A 20,708-nucleotide genomic window follows, 5' to 3' on the forward strand; every position below is an offset into this window, starting at 1 on the left:
ATCACTTTACCTCTATAGTTTTCTCATGTGTATGATGTGTTGCCGAGGTTTGAGGAATAGAAACTTGCAAACTAGATCTACATAATGGATGAAGTTTACTACTGTACGATGAACTACATGTGTCTCATATTCTATGAAACTTTGTATTATTTTATGCTTTACTAACTTTGGGTTATATTCGTGTTTTTTAAGACAATGCCATTTGTGATACTGTTTAGAAACTCTGTGATATGTTTCCATATTTTATCAAATGGTTTCTTTGTTTTCGATGTTGTTTTTCTTATTACATGAATGGTACATTTTTAAATATGCATGTAAATGTGGATGCTTTAACTTGGGATATTTGTCAGAACCATAATGAACAAGAGAGAATAGGCAAACTCCCACATGAAGGATTACTAGTGTCCCTTACGAAAACCGATATGTATGTCTGTGAACATTGGTTAGCAGGAAAGATAATGAAAAAAATTTTTTGGTAGGAGCATTCGCCCAACAGGTTTTAAGATCCTGGAGAGCTAACAAGCAATTTTAATAGTTCATTTTGTGAAGTATCGCACACTAGTTTCAAACAGTTTAGAGTCCACTTTCTATTGAAATGCTCCAATACTGCCATATATGATCATGCATCAAGGATTACGAAATTATGAACTGCATTACGATACTATGTTATTTACTTTATGGTTAAGTGGGTTGGTTATTGGCAACTATAGATTTACTCCATATTCCACTTGCTATTTTCAGGTGGCCAAATTACTCTACTTCATGAGATAATAGACTACTGCTAATCCATGAGTCTATGGCATATGTATTTTGGTCTAGACATTGAACTAATTGAGAGTATTTTGGAACCTAATGTCATATTTCGTTTTGAACACATATTCTTAAATTAACATACTTGTTGAATGTGGATGTGGTTTGTTAAATCTTTTTAATATCAAATGGATTGACATATGTCATGAACTTCACTACTTATGCTTTGTTCTTGAATATAAGCTGATATTATTCGCAGTATGTGCCATGATGTTTTGATTCAGCTTGTATTTTGAAAGAAACAATCTTGTCTTGTAAATGTGCAAGAAGATTGAATGTGGATGGCATTGGAGAATTCTAGATGATGCCCATGAGGACTTCTCAATTAAGTAGCTTCATAATTTCTATATATGATAGTATCTAGAGCAATTATTGATTTACCAATTTATTACACAAACACGTGCACATAGTGGAGCAGATAATGTCAATTTTTTCCTTAACATGTGCATTTGTTGGATTAGGAAAATCACAAACTATAGTTTTCCAAATAAAAGAATTTTGAGTTTGAAATGTAACTCATCCACATTTAAAAAAAAAATAAAGTTTCTTTTCCTATGCAGCCCGTCCATATTCTGTTCTTTTGGTTGGCTATGTTATTGAAGGAGAACTTTAGTTAATAATATGATTGTTTGTCTTGTCATTTCTGAGAAGATTGACACAACAGTTGGGGCAGAGGCTGGTAGACAACCTGTTCTCATTTCGAAGTCTCAGGACATTAACCACTTATACGGCAAAAAAAAGAGAGGCTATGTACATGCAAATTGAAGTATAGGAGGAGTAGCACCCTTAAGCATGCACCTAAAACAGGCTTTGTATCTTAAGAAGACACGAGGATTGATGAGTGCTTTGGATCTCTTCTAGCGGCTTGCATGCGATATTCTACTAAACCAAATTCTCTGGTCTTGACTATTACTTACCATTGGTGATGTTTTGACTGACAAACAACTTAAAGTTTGGGTGAATCTAACAAAAAGTTAGGCAAGGTAAATCTAACAAAAAGTTAGTGCATCGCATCTGGAAAAAGGTGAGTTGCTTTGAGAGTACAAGTCTTTATCTCTTCTGACTGCTTCCTGTCTGCCAATGTATCTTTAATTTAGTCGTGGCGACAAACTCGTTCCTCCATTTTCTCAAGGGACCATTTTTTCAACTGCAATGGAGATATCAATGGAAAAATTTTCTTGGATGTCCAATCAAGTGGGTGATCTTTTCAAATTAAACATTTTTTGATGTAGCAGGTAAAAGCTATCGGACGGTCAAGTAGACATCACATCAATAGAAACCATGGCACTGTAATTTAGCTTGGCACGTGTCACATATTATTCAGCTCAAGCGAGTCCAGCTTTACAACTGAGTTCAGTTGAGCTTTGTTGGTGAGTTTGAACTTGTTACATTTTTTCTTATTTCTTTTTTCCTTTAAATGAAAGTAAAAACAAAATAAATGTTAAAATTTATCATCCATTACCTTAATGCCTTTTAAGATTACCAAACAAGAAAAACACGAGTCAAATTGTTTTTAAATAAACCAAGCTGGTGTAACTCAAACTTCACCAGTGGTGGAGCCAAAAAAATTGATTAGAATGGCACTTGTTTAAACAAATTCAAATTTGGTGAGCATATATATATATATATATATGAATAAATATTTAAGATTTCGCCCACATCAACCACAATGTGGCTATTCCACTGAACTGAACACATTTTTATAACTCAAATTTTAGTGCAAGTTCATCCTTCACTAGTTTGACATACGTTACTACAAACCCAACCACGTTGGCCGACTCATTGCACGTCCCTATATTCACAGTGCCCTATCCAGGCAGGGACTAGCTCCGCTTGCACTCTTATCCAACCTAAATAATTTCAAAAATACCGCAACTCCTCCTTTGGTGTATATATATTTTGCGCACTGGGTGTGCACGCGACTCACTCTCAGTGAGAAGAAGGGGATATACAACGTCCATGGATTCAAGCACCAAAGGCTACATCGGCGCTTGGATAACCAAGGCCTGCCTGGCTTCTCCCAAGCACCAGTCCTTCTTTCTCACCGGCCCTACCACTCATGCCATCATTTACAAGCTGCCACTCCTCCTCTCCTACAAGCAAGCAGGTGCTACGCTGGTGGAGGCCTCCCTGGACGACCATGAATCTCTGGTCTCCTCCTCTCTGAGATCGACTACGTCATATCCGTCATCGCCGAAGAGCAAATTGAACAGCAGCTCAAGCTCGTCCAGGCCATCAAGCAAGTTGGAACCATAAAGGTCTTTCTCTCTATCTCCCTAGATCTCTCTCTGGCTTAGACCATAGATGCGTTTGTTGAAAATGTAATTAGCTCTGCTAATTGGGTCGACTCATCTTGCCTATTAGATCCACTGATCAAATTAGCGTTCGTGTTTAAACTAATCAACTGTGATGCTCTGTGGGAAAAATTAACAGAGGATGTTTAGTATAGAGGCTGCTCACCTCATTCGGAAGATCATCATCATGTCAGCTATTGCTTTTATCATGACGACATTTACTTTACTTCCCATTCAACTACCAGCAATGATCTTGTGTTTGGCAATTTCCTTATTGTAAGTGCATTTAAACTACTGAGTCGATTCTTTGAGGGGTTTGCTCTAACTGATTGTTCAGAGCTTTGATCATAATTAGCTATAAAAAATTACCTTTTCATTGGTATCAATGAAAGTTTTTTCATCAACCTTACTAAATTTTTGGTTTTCTTCACTGTTCATCTGGCAAAAGACTGTTACAAATAGTACCAACAGAAAGCAAATTTGAAGTCATAAGAATGTGAATGTTAGACTGACTAAATCATCTCCAAGCCATATAAAATCTGAAAAATTCTTTATCATTTAATTTGTATTTTTAGGTGAGCCAAATAAGTTGTATTATGACAATATAAGTCCATCTCATTCCATTTCCCTTTAATAATGTAAATGTCCTCATCAATGTCATATTTCCTTTCTAAAGGTTTCCTTAGCAACATCCTAGACTCACACTCCTCATAATTACAATCATTGGGAGGAGGCTTGCGTTTTCTTCCATTAAAATGTTTTGTTTTTTATTTTCTACTAAGATACAAAGTGGCACCTTACGACTAATTCAAGTAGTTCATACCATTCAACCAAACATTATAAAAAGTACATGATACCACAATAATTTTTTGTTGAAGAGATGACCCTTGTGTTGAAGAGAATGCATGGGAACCAATTGATTCTTCTTTATCTTCAAATTCCATGAGCACGTTGAGAATGAATGATCAAGATAAAGCACTGAATCATAAACTGGCAGTCTAATATCATGAAGTACTGAACACAATAGGAAAAGTAGAAATTCAGTTCGCACAAGCAAGGCAACATTTAACATGTTTGAACTAGATAGATCTAAATCAATAAGGGAAACTCTCAAAATCAATTTTCATTCATGGTGTTTATATGCAAAATATTTTATTTTTTACACGTAAACCTTTCGAAAAGAAAGGAATTGGTAACTTGTCAACAATTTTTTAAGTGAAAAGAAAACTAGGGAGGTGGAACCCGCTTGTTAGTAGAAGAAGACTTTGAAAACTAAGATTAAAATAGGATTTTGAAAAATGTTTTGAAATAGATCTTGAAAGAAATTTTCAAACGTGAGAAACTGTGATTGATTTTCAAAACTGTAACATAAAAGATGTTAATGAAAAGTAGTTTTTTTTGCACCTTAACTATAGCCATTTATGTAAATAAGGTCCAATTTCATTAATTTCTAGGAGGAAAGTAAGTATATGACTGATGTTGGAGTCAACCATGGGTGAGAGATTGAAAATGTGAGTGCTAGTGCATGTGATCAAATCACAACATGATAGAAAAAAAAAAGTAAATGCATAACTAACATTAAGCAAGGAATTAAATATTCCACTAATTTCTTTTGATTTTCAATTATAAATTGGAATTAAATGAAATAATAAAGAAAGAAATCAACAACTACACAATAAAGATAAACAAAGATATCAATGCAAAGCTAGCAAAAGATATGGCCCGCTCTCTTTCATTACTTAAGGGAAAACAAATAGATGTTGTACATCACAAAACAATGAGAGTAAATACCAAACCTCAGAATAGCCAACACAACGGGCGAGGGTGTCTCAAATCATCCAATGTTTCTACACAACAAGCAATAGTGTCAAATCATCCAACAAATCCCAAACAGAATACAAATTTACAACAATATCAAGACACGTAAGACTTAGGGTAATTTTAGCATGGTTACAATTGCAAAAATACACAGTACCCATTGTTCCATTAAATGAGGCATACCAAAGTCCCTGATTCTTATATATTCTTATGACCATCTTTTTCAAAGATTGCAGTCACTTCTTTGGGCTTCAAACCATATATCTCATGGCATCTACACAAAAATATTATCAAGCAAGATCTACCAAAAAAGTAAAATAAAATAAAAAATCAATAGCATACCATATTTAATCTTCCACAACCAGTCTAACACCTTCATGAATTACCTCTCAATTCATAGATTCACCACAAATGCTTACTTCTACATAACTTTCTAGCCAATACATACCGATTGGATTAAAATCTCAAATTGTAAAGGGATGGCCATGGAACTGGCTTAGTACTTTTATTCATCCATAAAACTACATCTCTACAAATTTTTTACCACTTAACACCAAAAATCAATGCTCTAATATCGTCCCTTATAGCCCAGCCCACTTCTTTGTCACCCTTAGCATTCTACAACTTCCCAAGATGTCAGATCATCATTGAGAAGCCAATTGTGAAAAACTTTTCATTCATTTCATCTTAAATTTTTTCATCAATTTCATTTTTAATTTACTACTGCACCACCAATCCAAAATGTCCTTTAGTGAATGATCTACTATAAATGAAACATTAAATTTTTGCAAATGAAAATGCCAAGCAAAATCAGTAGCCTTACAATGCAAAAATAAGTGAAGGCATGTTTCTCAGCTACAAATCAAGTAAAACATTTATTCACCAATGTTAGGCCAATAGTTAAAAATGCAACCCTCTATGGCCAAAAAAGTAAAGAACTTGGCTCTTAGTACTGCATCACAGGCCCATCCTCCAACTTCCAACAATCCTGTCAACTCTAATTCTTTCATATAATATCATTTCTAGACAAATAATAAGCTTCTACAATACTCCAGACCAGTTTATTTTTATCATTAGTTAAAACAATGGTTTTAAAAACATAGCTTAAGCAAAGAGATCTCAATTCATGAACAACTGTAGTTGAACGAATTTGTTTGACCATGACAGTTGGAATACCAGGCCCATGTTTAGAGGTTGTGTTGATATTATGATTGTCTATCTTCTTTAGTTTCTCATTCTGTTGTGGATGATGCTCATTTGATTAGGTAGCTTGAAGGACAGGGATTGTTGGGTGGGACATGTCTAATGTCACATGCATACCCCTTGACTCTTAATATTTGCATCTATAGGGGTTTATCTGCACATATATGTAGACCATTTTTTGTTAGTCTGAAACAACAACTGCGAGAGTTCTAACTCTCCTGCAGATGATTTGAAGGTTTGCTTATGAATACGTGTTCTTCATCAAAACAATTAACTACTAGGAAAAGTCATGCCTCGTACTAATTAATCGGGCAAGTTATCTATACACAAATAGGTAGACTGGGCCATGCTTAGCTACATAGGTGAGTGATTTTTTTGCTTCTGATTGGTGAACGTAACCCTACAAAAAAAAAATCTCTGGCTATATTTCTCTTTCACACCCACCTGTGTATGACATTACAGTGCTACATTGAATTGGTATCAGAGGGAAGCTTGTTCGTCTTTCAGATCAGCCTCTAATCAAAACTTCATTCAACAGATGAGTTGCAGGTAAAGGTTATTAGTATGATACTGAAAAATGCATTATAGCTTACACTAAGCAAAATAAGTAAAAAAAAAAATTAATAAGAAATAATTTTGTGGATTTTAGAAAGCAAAGCTTTACTCCACTAAAAAAATGTTTTAATATACTATGAGGGCCATGAATGGGGTGACCAGGTTGACCTTATGGAAATTTTAATGACAATTTCTAGGTCTATGCGAACCCTGGCCCAGGCGATTACACAGCTGGTAGAACTGGCTTCACCATCAAACCCACCATAACACCTCAACCAGATACCAACAGCTAGCATAAGGATTTCATGGATTGAATTTACCAAAATTTATAGGAGGTGCATATACAATGGATGCTAATGACTTGGTGAAAACCAAGAGGCTTTTGAACCGACCGATGCCCCAAAAAACTTAAAACCTACGTATGGCACTCACATGTTGGCAGAAGTGCAAAACATTGGTAGAAAACCATCAAGTATACAAAGTTTGTTAGTAAGGAAATTAATGGAAGCATTTCAGATAGAACTTCACTGAGAAGTATATTCCTGACCATGTCAAGGAAAAAAGAACGCAACAATTCCTTGAGTTGGATCAGTGTGGTAGGACTCTCGAAGAGTATATTAGAAAAATACTACCCAAACACCTTTAATGTTGAAGAGGCTAGAACAAATAAGTTCATCAGAAGATTGAACAGTTTAAGGTTAAGGATGGTGGAAACAAGGCCAATAGATCTGATGTAGGCAGTTGAAAAGCAGACTTGGATGGATGAGACTCTGTGTTAGATTCAAGCTCATGGAAAAAAAATTATGAGTTTGGAATATCGTCACAAGTCCCAGTTAAGAAACCTTTTGGGCCTAAGCACAGGCTTTTTCCACCACACCTAGGTTGTAGGCCTTTTCCATCAAATAGGCTAACAAGGAAAAGTGCCATTTATGCCATTGATTGAGCCTTGGAAGATTGTGTCCTATGCTTAGAAGGGTACATTTTAATTGTGGTGGACAAAGACATTTTTTGGGAGAATCGCCTAAGGGACAAGAAGTTTCGCTATGAGAACCACTTCAAATCTCACCCAGTCAGTCACCACAATCTACCAATCGACTTAAAAATAAGAATGGCACCAGCTGAACTAGAAGAATTAAATAGGAAAATGCAATAGCTTTTCAACAAAGGATTTATCAGACCGAGTGCATCATCTAGGGGCGCACCTGTGTTATTTGTAAATAAGAAGGATGATTCATTTCAGTTATGCATTGATTATCGGATATTAAATCAAGTAACCACCAATAAAAACTATCACCTCACCATAATTGAAGACCTATTAGATAAGATACAGAACACTTGTGTATTCTCTAAGATTAACTTTAGATCGGCTATCACCAACTGAGAATTGAAGAAGAGGACATCCCTAAGACTGCTTTTTGAAAATGGTATATACATTATGAGTTTCATGTTCCTTCTTTTGGTTGACTAATGTGCCTTCTATGTTGATGAATTTAATAAACTTATTCAAAGAACTTATTCACCAGTTTCATATTGTGTTTATTGATGACATATTAATTTATTCATCTACTCGTAAAGACCCTGCGGAATACTTAAGAAAGGTATTGAGCATTCTTTGACAACACAAATTATATGCAAAATTCTCAAAGTATGAATTTTGAATGTCTAAGATTAGCTTCTAGAGACATATTATTCCAAGCAGTGAAATTGCATTGGAAAACCAAAGTTGTTTCAGTTCGCAAATGGAAGACTCCTTCTAATATTACTGAACTGAAAGTGTTCCTTGGATTAATTGGACACTACAAAAGATTTATATAAGGATTCTCTCAGTTAGCACTTCCTATAACTATGCTTTTGAAAAAAGAAAACAACATTTGATTGGAAAGGAAAATGTGATCACAGTTTTCAGACTTTGGAAAATATGACATATGTTTTGGCTATTCCATCTGGTAAGGAAGGGTTTGCCATATACACCGATGCTTCTAAATATGGTTATAGAGCAGTCTTGATGTAGAATAGGCAAGTCATTCCTTATGCATCACACCAACTATGTCCACATGGGTGTAACCACCCAACTCATGTTTGGAAGTGAGGGCAGCTGTTCATGCCTTAAAGATGTGGCAAGCCTACCTATAGTTTGAATTATTTACAGACCAGAAGTCACTTATATATTTTCTCAGAAAGACTTGAACATTGGGTGGAGTATTTGATGGACTATTTTAAGATGTCATACTGCTCTGGTTCGCAAATGTTGTAGCATATGCCCCCTACTTGCAAAGGTAATGTGACTATAGGAAGTATGATTGTCCAAACATAAAAATTGATTGAAAGATTGACTTCCTTTCATCCCTTTCAACCTACCCCCAAGAACATTTACTTGTGTGCAACAATGCTAAGTAATCTAATTGAGATCATTTCACAGAAACAAAAGAATGATCTTGATTATAGTCGATGCATGCTCATTGTAAGAATGATCAATCTGACTTTTCGTTGGACAATAATGATAGTGTTTGCTTCCAAGACCATTTATAGGTTCCAAATAATGCAGATATAAGAAAGGAACTATTGGACAAACTACATGCTTATAAGCATGCAATTCATCCAGGAACAAAAAAAATTATCAAGATGCTCAGCAAAAATTCTGGTGGTCAGGAATAAAATCTGATATCACTAAACATGTGGAAAATGTGCAATTTACCAACAAATTTAAGCAGAACATCAAGAGTCTAGAGGTTTATTTCAGCCATTGAGACAATGACATGTGGAAAATGTTCTATTTACCATCAACTTGCATTGGGGACTCAATTACATATGATTTCTGCATTCCACCCTTAAAACTGATGGACAATATAAATGACAATTTAACCCTAGAACACATGTTACAAGCATGTTCTCTAGAATGTAAAGGTGAATGGGACAAACATGTAAAACTAGCTGAATTGGCCTACAAACATTAGCTGCCATTGTAATATCGGCTTGACACCTTTTGAAGCTTTATATGGATGTCCATGTTGGTCGCCTATGTACTGGGAAGAAATTGGTGACAAAAAATTGGAACATCCTCTAGTTCAACAGCACTATGTTGATCAAGTCAAGTTGATATGGAACAAATTATCAGCTGCTTAGGATTGTTAAAAACGTTATCCTGAGATGGGGCAATGACCTCTAAGTTTTGATGGAAATTGGGGACCATGTATTTTAATGTATGCCCTCAATCAGAGTATTTTAAGGACTGGTAAGAGGAGAAAATTGAATTCTAGATTTATTGGACCTTTTAAAATTCTAGGAAGAATTGGTGAAAAAGTTTACCAACTATCAATGCCACCACAATACTCTCAGGTTCATAATGTCTTTCATGTGTCAATGCTGTGAAAGTATGTACTAGATCCTAGTCATGTGATTACCCATCATGGTTTATTAGTTCAAGAAGAATTGACATAAACAAAACGAACAATCTGCATAGTTAATGAGCATGAACAGTTGTTGAGAACAAAAACATACCAGTAGTAAGTTGAATGATAACACCATGGGACCACTGATAGTACTTGGGAATTGAAAGCTGATATGCAGAAACCTTTTCCCTGACCATTTATATAGACATTAGAAATTTCGAGGATGAAATTATCTTAAGGGGGGTAAGATTGTAACATCTAGCTTCTTAGTACTGAAATCAGATTATGAGTTATTGTTTTAGCGCTAAAAGTTCTTGAAACTCACTACGTTCTTATGTGAATATTGTTAAGAAATAATATCGAAATCAAGAACTAAAAATACTTATAAAATCTATCAACTTACTTTTGTTTTTATTTCAAACCAGATGGAAAAAAGGACGTCTGATTGTTACGAAGCTCACAACCAAACTGGGAGACTATAATACTCCAATGCCCAATGAGATGGGTATTTGGTCATTGGTTAGTGGCCTGCTTGTTATTACTGACCATGACAAGGGTAGATTAGTAATTGAGTGATCTGAAATTACATTATGTTAATCACAATTAAATTTAAGTTAATGATAATTTAAGACACTAAATACAGAGGAGAAGGAGCGAAGCTCTTATGCTAAGATTAATCACTATGCTGAATTGGAATTGAAATTAATTATTAAAAAATCTAACTAAATTCTATAACCTCTTCTTATTATTTAATTAATTTTTATCACCCTCTTTATAATAAAATGTTTAAAAACACATAAAGTATAACAAAACATAAATTTTAGTATTTAAAAGCAGCCACCCTGTTGCCATCAGTGATTTGGAGGACAAGAGAGAGAAAATGATGGAAAAATAGAGACAAGGAGAGAGAAAGAGGTGGATGAGAGAGAAAGCAAGGAGCAAGAAAATTTTGGTTGACAGTAAAACCTTGCCAAATCCACCCACATGTATGTCGTACATCTAGAATAGAAATTTTTGCAGAAACCAAAGGTATGGTGAAAATATTGCAATATCATTGATTGTACATAAATTTATAGGTTTCGCTCATAGGAATTATAGCTTCTTCTCCTATGCTGCACTTTGCAGCTATTCTCTACAATTCTTATGGATTGGAACCATGAAAAACATATTGGTAGGTGAGTTTTTAACGTATTTTCATTTGAAACTTTAGAGCGCACACATGGCACGTGTGAGCAACGAACAGACTATACCAACGATGCACGTGTGAGCAACAAACGAACTCTACCAACGATGTTTGTGTAACTTAATTGTCTAGGCTTGGTTGAAATTCATGTCGGTTCACAAGCTAGTTCCTTATATTGTGAACCTTGACTGTAGGCCAGGCTAGGCCACGAGGGCCAGCTAGTGTTGGTCGGCCATGGCTAAACCTTGGTCAACTACAACCCAGCCCTATATAGGTAACCTTAGATATGCCCAGATTTAATTTTAGGTTGTGTGGCCAAATGATCACCTAGAGATTTATTTTGAATTTATTGTTCATTAAGCATAATTACATTGCCCCCAAAGTTCTGCTAATCATTTAGATTAATAAAGTTCATATTCAGTGACTTAAACAAAGTTGTAAGATTTGAGCAAAATGCTTAAGCTAGTTGAATTTATCTTAGTTCTTTGAGCATATATACAAGCTTGTTATTCAGATGCAATTGGTCTTAAAGGAGTGTGCGACACGAAGACAAGGAACTCAAGCTATGTTAGTGATAAGTTGAGTTCCGAGAGTGATGTTGTGCAATGATAAACTTGTGTTTTAGCTCTGAAAAAATTGTAATTAATAAAGAAAGCAATGGCTTAGAGCTACTTGCTTGATAAATATATGAAATTGTAGCTATGTGTTGATTTGGTTGATCATGATGGTTGGTTATTTATTTTACGTTATTTTTGCTTGTTGTCTGAGTTATAATTTTGATGTGGGCAATGGCTTAGAGCTACTTCTATATTTCTAAGATTTTGAATTGAAGTCTATAGACAATCGAAACCAACTGTAAAACCTAAAATGGGCCAGGTTCAGTGGCACAAGGGTCTAGGGACCAAAGATTGTGGACCCTTTTCTGAATGCAAAGATTGATTTGTTAAGTGCTCCTTTTCAAGCTACATAAAGGAGTTCATATCCGATGTGCGACAGGGAAGTGAGTGATGAAATTACTTTGGTATCACAATTGAGCTCAACAAAATGTGGAATCATGGTAGTGGCTACCCCAAAATTGTGAGTTTCTGGTGACTCAATGTTTGGGATAGTAACCTGCACAATGGTTAGTCTTAAATATGCCGAGAAGGTGGCATCAAATGAGTTTTCTCAGTGGGTGCATGTGTGTGTATCATTGAAATTCATGCAAATATGAATTACTTGTCCATTAATTTATTTATTTATTTCATTGTTGTGACTAATATGTTTTGGTTACTTGTGTGATTCAGAGTAAGTGCTTTGGTTTGCTGGAATGTTGAGGAAACTGAGAGACCAACTTTCAGGGCTTGTAGATAAGGGAAAGAGACCCATTTTGATAATTTGATCGACTGAAATGTGTTACCTTCCCTATCTAGATCACTGCAGATTATCATACCTCCTAACCCTTCTGAACTTATGGACCAAGTATTATCACCGCGCCAGAGTGGACTTACAACCAGTGATGATATTCACCTATTAGCATTTATATCTGCCAAGAAATCTACTTCACCTAAAGGCTACGCACCTAAACCAAAGACTGATGAATATGAGTAATACCGAATACTAAAAGGTGAGACCAAAATAAAGACAAATATTTCCTTCAAGTATCCAAGAAAATCAGTGTTGTTGCACCGAGCATGGAGAATGACATGGGCAAACTGTTGGAAACTTATCATAGTTTTGACAACTGAATTTATTATTATGAAAAGAGTCAGTAGGTTCCAATGATCCTCACTCCAAGTCGAATGAAGAGAAAGGATACATTGGTATAGCAAAAAGGAATGGACAAAATTATGGCAGAAAGGAAAGAAGAAGAGATGCTGAAGTTATCTCAATCTATGGCTATAAATTAGCTCTTTCACATATTTGCAATGTACAGGTAATTATCGATAAAATGTTTCTACCTTACACTTATTTAAAGGAATATATGAAATTTTGTTATGATTTTTCAAGTTGATTGTATGATTATCTTTCTTCTTTAGGTTCTCATCTTGTAGCGGATGATGTTTACTGATCTGGTGGCTCGAATGATGGGGGGTTGCTAGGAGGGACATGCCTGATGTCCATACTCCTTTAAACTTAATCTTTGTATGTACAAGGGTTTGTCAGTACATATATGTATGCCCTTTTCTCTTGATCTTAAATAATGCTTGCGAGAGCTGCAGTTTTTCGACATATGCTTGGAAGGTTTGCTTATGAATAGTATTCTTAATTAGAATCATTAACTTCTAGGACAGGTCATGCCATGCGCTAATTATGTGGGTGAGTTATACATACACCAATAGACAGATTGTGCCAATGCTAACTACGTAGGTGTGTGATTGTTTAGCTTCCACTTGGTCAAAGTGACTCCAAAAAAAGAATTTCTACCTCTATTCCTCTTTTGCACCCACTTGTGTATGACGTTGGAGTCTCACACATTGTCCTTTAGTGCTTTGATTTCTGCAAACATAATTGATTTCCTTTCGAGTCTCTGTCTGCTTCATGAAAATGGCATCGCTCTTGATTACACAAAAGAATACTCAAGGTGTGAGGTGAATTGAAAATTTTAGACATTAATAAATGAGAAGGAATTGGATGTAGGATGGAACATGACTTACCAATCGGATGGGGTGAAAAATATTGGTGTTAAAAACATAGTTGGTAACATAAAGAAAATGTTGGTGTGAACAACTGGATCAATGCAAAGTTAGTGGATTTGGATCTGATGGGTTGGAGGCATGCGGAGGAGTTGGGGAGTAGAGGATGGCGTGGTTAGATTAAGGGATAATGATGAGAGGGAATTTGGTGTGGGGCACATAGCATGTCATCAAAGATTCGATGGGGTAGGACTAATTGGTTTTCATGGGTTTGAGGGACTATTGGAAAGAAAAATTTTCTCCTGGAAAATATCTATATTAACAAAAATTTTGTGAGTTTCAAGGTCAAAGACGTCAGTCATGACCATGATGATTATTTGAACACCCAAAAAAGATGCATCATTTTCCTTTGGGTGAAAATTTATCTTTGTGGTGGTCATAATTTTGGGCATAACTAAGCAACCAGAACAATGAAGATGTTCAGATTTTGGTTAATGTTTCACATGGAGTTTTGTCGTGAAGGGCAGCATTAGGCCTTGATATCTGAGATGGGCACCTATGAGTATGCACCTGCCCCAAATAAAAAGCCTCGCATTACCTCTCCTTTTTTAGAGCATTCTGATTTGGCTTCATTTTAGTGCATTCTCCACACATTATGTTGTATAGAGAATGTCTGTTATGAAGAGAATAAAGTTGGTTTTAATTACAGGACTGGGATTGAGTGATGCAATAACGTATGCTAGACCTATCATAATGGTTTTAGCTACTCTACAATGACATATGCTAGATCTAGTAAGACTAACTCTCTACCTAGAGTAACATAAAATATTCAAATCACAAGCACAATCGAACCAAACAAAATGAATGTGGAGGAAGAACAAAAAATGCAGAATCTTTTTCCAATAATCTTCCCTAATCGTGACTTTATTCTAAGAAAATTACTATACTAACATCAAATACGAGCTAATCAATGATAAACCTTTGATTTTTATGAACAAATATATTTTTGACAACAAATCTAGCAAGCCACAAAGACTTGTTCCAAGATAGTGGGGAAGTGATTGCTCATCACCTGCGATTATGAATGATTCTAAACCAACAAAAAAAAAGCATATTCAATTATCAAATATATTCCTAATCTAAGTTAAACCTCAAATATCATGTAAAACAGAGAGATATAATGCTGAAATTCAATGAAAATTCAGAATATGCACATGAGGACAAGTGGATTCTAACTAATATGCATGCATGAAAACAATGTCATTTGCTTATTTGCATAGCATCAAATGCCCAATATAGGGTGAAAGAAGAGTGAGCAACCCTTCACATTGATGTGCTTGTCCAGATGGGAGTTACTCCATGAACCCTCCTTGCTGCTGCCATTGATAAGTTTGGTGGAGGAAAAATAAGAAATGCACAGGACAAAGAAAACAAGAGAACAGTATGTAGCAACAATGGAACTTCGATGGAGGAAATCACCATGAACTAGGCCTAATGTAGAAAGAAAAGGTTAGGCAGAACACTTTTTAACATTAAGGAGATACCCAAGTTTATGTCCATGGCCTATTTAAACTAAAAATTCAAACATTAAGTATTTTAGAAAATTTTCTAAAGAAGACACACTTAGGGACTATTGATAACTAGACTCTAAGTAGTTCCTTAGTTTTAGACTAGCATTTGGCTACAATGAGAACTTCTAGGTCAATTTTAAAAAATTTACATCCTAACAAATTTTTGGTTTGACCTAAATGCTTTCACAATGATTTTTCTCCCAGGTAATTTTTTTTTTTTTTGCTCTAAATTGACTGTTCAATCTCTAAGCTCGATAAAATTGTGACAGATCTTATCGAGACCTAAATTAAAATAAATGATCTAAAAGTAGTGAAACCATAATAAATGCATGCAAATCAACTATAAAATGTATTTCATGTATTATCAATGGAACAAGGCTTGGTTCAAGTAAATGAAAATTTCATTTCTTTAGTGTCGCCAATAAAGTGTATTAGAGATCCAAATTTTATAGATCTCGCTTATATTGCAAACTTGATGATGAGGCTCTTACTAAAGAGTGAGGTTTTTATTGGCCTAGAATGTCAGTGCAATTTTCAAGAGCATAACTAGTGGCCAACCTAAATTCTTGTGGTTGCATTGGTTCAGATATGAGTAGCTACATGCTATGCACAGTAATGTGATAGCATGTGCATTTTAGTAGTTGAATCTTCACGTGTACAGGAATTGGCAATGAAGACAAGGCAACATAATTTGTATAGTAAGCAGTTTGAGGTTTTCAATTATCATCAAATTTAAAGTTCACATTGTGCAAGAAAGAGTTAGACATGCATCAACGTTGATGGTTGGACTTCTTCGATCCTTATGATTTTGTTACTACGTACCATCCATTTGAGTCTAATGTAATAGATGGTTGCAGTTGCTTGTAAGAGGGTCAATGAGTACTTTGCATGTGAAACTGTAAAAAATGATCAAATATTTTTTTTGCATGCCAGTTATTCATATTCAATGATCAAAAAGCAACTATTATGTATATTAAATTGAGGAATGCTTTAAATGTTATTGATGAGATTAAGGGCACGCATAAAGAGGATCATGGATATACGCATATGAGGGCCTTGTCAAGTTGGATCTATCAAGTTTTTTGGTGGATGCATTAAGTACTAAATGGTTTGGGTCAGGGGTAGAGTCAAGAACTTTTGGCTGAGGAGCACTTATACACAGCACCTAAAATTTTATCTTTAAAAAATTGTATTAGCTTTAGATTAATATTAAAATGATAGAGGGCCACAATATGTAAATAGCAAAAGGTAAGGGGCACTGATTTAGAAATAAATAGATTTTACGAGAGGATTCAACATGTAAGTAACTGGAATTAGTGTAAATGTGTGGGCAGCTGCCCACACAATCCCAAATGTGCATCTGCCCAGGTTTGGGTAGTAACTACGTATACTACACAATATTGGTTTAGTTAGAATTATTTTCCACAAAGTCAATAAAACTTGCCACCCCATTCACTTTGAGAGTATGAAGATGTATAAGGACTTGTGACATAATTTCAATGGGTTGATAAGAAAGGAAGGGTGGACAATATGCAGCCATATGTCTAATTTATTTTCAAATTATGATTGAGCAATTGCAGTTTGTTGGTTTGATGCAGATGATAGAGATGCCACACTTGGAATGAGAGTGGATTACTATGTAGTTCATTGTTGTCCTCCCTAGGACTTGCAATTGTTGATGCTATTTGGGTGATTGTGATACAACGTCCAAGTCAATGTTATCTATTCATATGAGTTAATTACCAAAATGTTACAAAATTGTGCATGAAGGAGATTGTAAGATTTTTTGGGTAATTACCAAAATGTTAATTACCAACTATTATGTATACTAACAATATGATCTGCTAGCACAACAATGCTGCTCATCAACTCTCATAAATGTGGTGGCTTGGAACTATGGTTTTTCAATAACAACAGAAGTTAGGTGACCTGCCTCATAAGCTATGTTTGGATGACATCTAAAAAAAAAGGTCATTTTATGAAAATTAAGTATGCCGGCTTGTGAAAACTTGCTATTTTAAACCGTTTTTAAGAACTTGGTTTCATATCTTCAATGGTAGAGCTGGAAAATTTTGGTTGAGGGGCACTAACCGATGTCTTGCTTAAAAAAATGAGTGATTGCAGGACATTGACTCAAGTCTGGTGTTCGTACTACATGCTTCTGAACTTACCTGTCCAGGATAATCATAATCATAGTGCAAAATTTCTAAGTAGTTTTGTTTGGCTGATAAGACTAAAACAATGCTTTTTGTGAAAATCATGAGAAGTTTTTTTCAAAAACAAAGTTTTTTTTTTTTTAAAAGGAGGTCTTTCACAAACCCAATTTTGTCTAATGCCCAAACACGCTTTAAACACTGTTTCAGTGGCGAAATGACATTTAAGAATGTATCGGTTGCAGTTTCACTTTCACACCACTCCTCGGGCCCCCAACTGTGGACCTGATTCTTTTGCTAAAAAAAGGTGATGTTAAATTTTTTTGTTAGTAACAATAATAATAATAATAATAACAATAATAAATTAAGAAATATTGTCTTATGTTGAAACATGGATGCATATATAATATATTGTCAGCCTGCATGTGCCATTGCCCAGTATACAGATATATGTCGATATATATCAATAATTAGATCATCAACTTATTTACTTGGCCAAGGAGTTGGTAGTATGACCTTCAACTGGTAGGAGGTCAAGAATTTCAAACTCAAAGTGCGTTTCTTCTGAGGGCTGTCTTGCTAATGAGCTAGAAAACAACACCACCTTTGTAGTACAATTTATCATCAATTTCGATGTACAGTGGTTTGGATGGTGGAGGAAGACATCGGGAAGTACGTGGTGAAGGCCATGGATGATGTGCACACCCATAACCACACCATCTATGTACAACCAGCATCAAACATCAAATCTCAGATGGAGGTTGTCCACTTGTGGGAAGCTCTTAGCGGGAAGGCCCTGTAGAAGGAACATATCACCGAGCAGCAATGGCTTCAAAAGATACAAGTTAAGGATCTTGAATCCGGAAGAAAAGTTACACTTTTGTAATGCATTTTCCGGATTTATGCGCATAGTGCGCAGTAGTCAAGGCTAGGTCCAGTCGTCCAAACCATTCAATTGCTGCCTCTCTAACATAGAGAGATAACTAAATTAGAATGAACACACACACACACCCATATATATATATAAATAAATGCTGAAATCCTCCCGCCATCCGTATACTCTAGCTTCTCAAATATGTATTGTGCATTAAGCTATGTGACAGCTGGAGAAATGTACGTCTTGAATATATATATATATATATATATATATATGTAATTGAACTGTGAATCTAACTCTACTGTGACATCTAGGAACATCGTATTTAGGTGGTCCATCATTTTGATCGGATGGCTAAAAAAAGAAATTTTTAATGTTTGTTTTCCTCATATGAAACTGTTTCGCCAAGTGGCCTCATTGACTATTCCCATCATCTTCACAACCCGATTATTGTCTTCTAACGGGCCCCTGTTATAGGTGCATCTGGTGTCTTCCTTCTTTTGGCTCAGTGAGAGGTTCTTTCCTACCACTAGGAATGAGGCCCCAAGTTCCCTCCATTCTACCTGCCTCCAGGGTGCTTAGCTATGTCAGCATCAATGATGGCAGCAGTGCACCCTTCAACTTGGATGTCGTGCCCTACCATCTTAAGACATAGGACCGTGCCCACAACAACTGAACTAAAGACCTGCATTCCTATCAGGCCCAAACCTGACCAGCTATGTTATACCCCTTGATGTTGGAACCTCCCATCTCAAAAGTGTTTGATATACTATAAATTTATTGAAGTTTAGAAATCCATAGGCGCCTGCCACCCAAAGGAATTCCCTTTTCCTCCATGAAATTAAGCTCCATTTTAGCTTAAATGAAAATCCATTGTTTCTCCACTGCATTGGTTGTCCTTAGGCCTGCATTCTCACCTACACAAGCGAGTTGAAAAGGGAGAGAGGACAGCATTAACTCCATAGACCATACTGGAGCTCCAGTTTAACTCTGTTAAGCTCTTAAACTAAACCTCCTTTTCTTTTTCATATCATCTCCACAAAGATCACCTCATATACTTTTAACATACAAGAAATAAAGCGCATGGGAGACTAAAAGCGAAAAGGACTGGGAGATACCTAAAAACTTGGTCTAGTGGATCATAGTTACTTGTTGGACAGAACAGATTTATAAATGAGGACTTCAGCCTTTTTTAAGCCCCTTTTTTAACAAATTCATAAAAACATATTTTCATGATCGACACAAAACCTTTCAATTATATAATCAGCTATGGGGGGAGAGAGAGAGAGAGAGAGAGAGATTTCTGCAACAGGTTGTTAGTGACAGGACACAAAAGTAGGAAAGAGAATTTGATTGACAGAACATATGTACCCATGTCTATGGGTATACAGCGACCCGAGCTTTCTCGAAATCTACTCGAACTCACCTGTATGGGACCGACTTGAGCTTGAACCATTTAATAAACAAGTTAAGCTCAAGCTTGAGTTAACGCCTGAGTTATGAATGAGTCGAGTTTGAGTTACATGAGCTTGACTTGTTTAAACTCAATCCAGCTCGTGTCTTCCCTGTTTATTAATCTTCAGCAGTATATCGGTAATCTTTGAAAAAATTTAACACCTTGTTTTGTGCTTTTCATTTTTATTTAAAGAAAAAATATATATGAATCAAGTGACATGCGATAGAACAAGTTGAGCTCAAGCCATGTAATATGTGACTCGAGCCGAGCTGGAGCTGGCTAAGCTCGAGCTTAGCTCTCTTCTTATACATTCCTTGCCACGCCCATGATCAATTAATGAAAGATAACCATTTTTTTCTTGTATGACAATGGTAGGGCGGATGATGAGGTCCCCTACGGGGGGGATTTTAACAGTATATTCATCTCTGCATTGCCTAGGCCTACTTTAAGAGCTGACCGTGGTTAAGTTCTACATTTTTGTCCAGTAAATGAACAATAAATGCCATTATTTCTCTATATTTTAATATAGTGATCTGCATGTTTTATTCTTGCATGCCCTTGACAGTGACCGAGTCCTGCTTACAAATGTTTGCATATATTTTTGTGTACATGTGCAGATGAGAACCTGCCGTGGGAGTTGAGATTTGCATTTTCCATTTTCTATCACTTCTTATTTGAAGGAGTTATGATGTCCATCCCCATCAGCCATGATAATGAAGCTTCATCACTCTATCCTTTGGTTAACCATGTGGACATGAACTCCTATCTCAGTCGTTTTCTTTGA

At 35.7% G+C, this 20,708-nt stretch overlaps 1 protein-coding gene across 1 annotated transcript in view; it reads left to right on the plus strand.

Moving 5' to 3' along the window:
* Window positions 1-18,393, plus strand: part of LOC116255193 (bifunctional pinoresinol-lariciresinol reductase 2-like) — an 88,496-nt gene extending 70,103 nt beyond the window's left edge. Inside the window, exon 7 of the mRNA XM_031630978.1 lies at window positions 18,233-18,393. Coding sequence (XP_031486838.1) covers window positions 18,233-18,393 — 161 coding nt within the window. The remainder of the gene's footprint in view (window positions 1-18,232) is intronic.
* The last annotated feature ends 2,315 nt before the right edge of the window (window positions 18,394-20,708 follow it).

Source organism: Nymphaea colorata, chromosome 5 (genome assembly GCF_008831285.2).
Source record: "Nymphaea colorata isolate Beijing-Zhang1983 chromosome 5, ASM883128v2, whole genome shotgun sequence".
NCBI classification, from domain to species: Eukaryota; Viridiplantae; Streptophyta; class Magnoliopsida; order Nymphaeales; family Nymphaeaceae; genus Nymphaea; species Nymphaea colorata.